The sequence below is a fragment of the Mandrillus leucophaeus genome, unplaced genomic scaffold, assembly GCF_000951045.1.
Source record: "Mandrillus leucophaeus isolate KB7577 unplaced genomic scaffold, Mleu.le_1.0 Scaffold939, whole genome shotgun sequence".
NCBI lineage: Eukaryota > Metazoa > Chordata > Mammalia > Primates > Cercopithecidae > Mandrillus > Mandrillus leucophaeus.
In genome coordinates, this window is record NW_012110241.1 from 336,315 (window position 1) to 337,595 (window position 1,281).

Below are 1,281 nucleotides of genomic sequence, written 5' to 3' on the forward strand. Positions count from 1 at the left end.
GCAGGACAAACAGGCCAGGCGGTGTCAGGAGCCCAGGTCTCCAGCTGGAGGGAACGTCAACCCTGCAGTGGGAACAGGGGCCCATTGTACATCCTAGGCACAGACACCACAGGTAAGCTGGACTTTGTACCTACCCCTCCCCGGATTCAGAAAGAAGCCAAACAAGGAGCTTTGTGCAGAATGAAGCCTCCTTCCTTCCAGAAGCACTGCTGACTGGCGGTTGCCATTTGTGGCAGTGAGCCTTCTGTTTATTCTGAGGTTGGGCTGGTTTCTTCTCTTGGCCCTGACCTACAGATTATAAAGGAGAGCAGGAAGAGGTCCCCAGGAAACATCCACAGATGGCATTGGAAATAAGTCACCTTCTGAGAAGCATGTCATGTTCTGGGAGGGCTAAGGCATCAAGTAAGGCCTATGGGGTTGGAAGATCCCTGGGCAGGTGGGGCAATCCACAGCCTTGGGGTCTTCCCATGGGAATCAGGAGGTCCCGAGGCAGAGGCAGTGGTCTCACAGGAGGAGTCACAGAGGCACCAAGGGGTCTCCTGGCCCAGGGAGCAGTCAACACCATGGACTGAACACCTGCTGGGCTCAAAGTCCTGGTCCAGACTGGGGCATGTGGGGCCAGGAGGGATCTCGGAGTGGGAGACAGACAAGTGTGCTCAGAGGGCACCCGTTTCTGGAAGTAGTGTGGTCCAGAGATTTTGGCTGGGAAGAGCTTCCAGGGTTCCATATGTGTCGTGGAGCTACTTCCTCTCTCCAGCCTCACCCTGCAGGAATGCCAGTGAATATATTGCCGCCACCTTGGAGCTCAGTGTCCTCATAGTGTAATGGCACCAGCAGATCTGCCTGTGCATGGACTTCCTTTACTACCTCATTCCTGAGGAGCAGTGCTTCTGCAGGGCCTCTGACTTGGTGCACAACTTCAGACACCATCATCCTGGAGCGGTACCGCACCCTCACTAGCCAGGGTGTTGATGACTTCCTCAAGGCCAAGGACACGTTCAAGGCTTCGGACTTCATTGATGCACTTGTGCTGAGCAAGGCGGGCTTCTCCGGGACCTTAATTCAGGAGGTAGAATGGAGCTTGGGATCAAGCATCTGGTGAAAGAACTTGCACTTGATCTGGAAGGCCTGGGGAGTCATGGAAGGTGCTGGATAAAGGAGTGACAGATTCGTTTCAGAGATGACTGTAGAAGGCTGCTTAGGAGTGAACAAAAGCCAGGAGACCAGGGAGGGAGCTTGTGGGGAGGTCTGGAGATGGCAAGGGAGGGATCCTGCTTGGAT

At 54.8% G+C, this 1,281-nt stretch overlaps 1 protein-coding gene across 1 annotated transcript in view; it reads left to right on the forward strand.

The window, feature by feature from the left end:
- The window catches only part of LOC105532188 (POTE ankyrin domain family member H-like), a 42,813-nt gene extending 41,711 nt beyond the window's left edge, over positions 1–1,102 (forward strand). The window contains exon 7 of the mRNA XM_011970266.1: positions 924–1,102. Within this exon, the coding sequence (XP_011825656.1) occupies positions 924–1,102 (179 nt within the window). The remainder of the gene's footprint in view (positions 1–923) is intronic.
- The last annotated feature ends 179 nt before the right edge of the window (positions 1,103–1,281 follow it).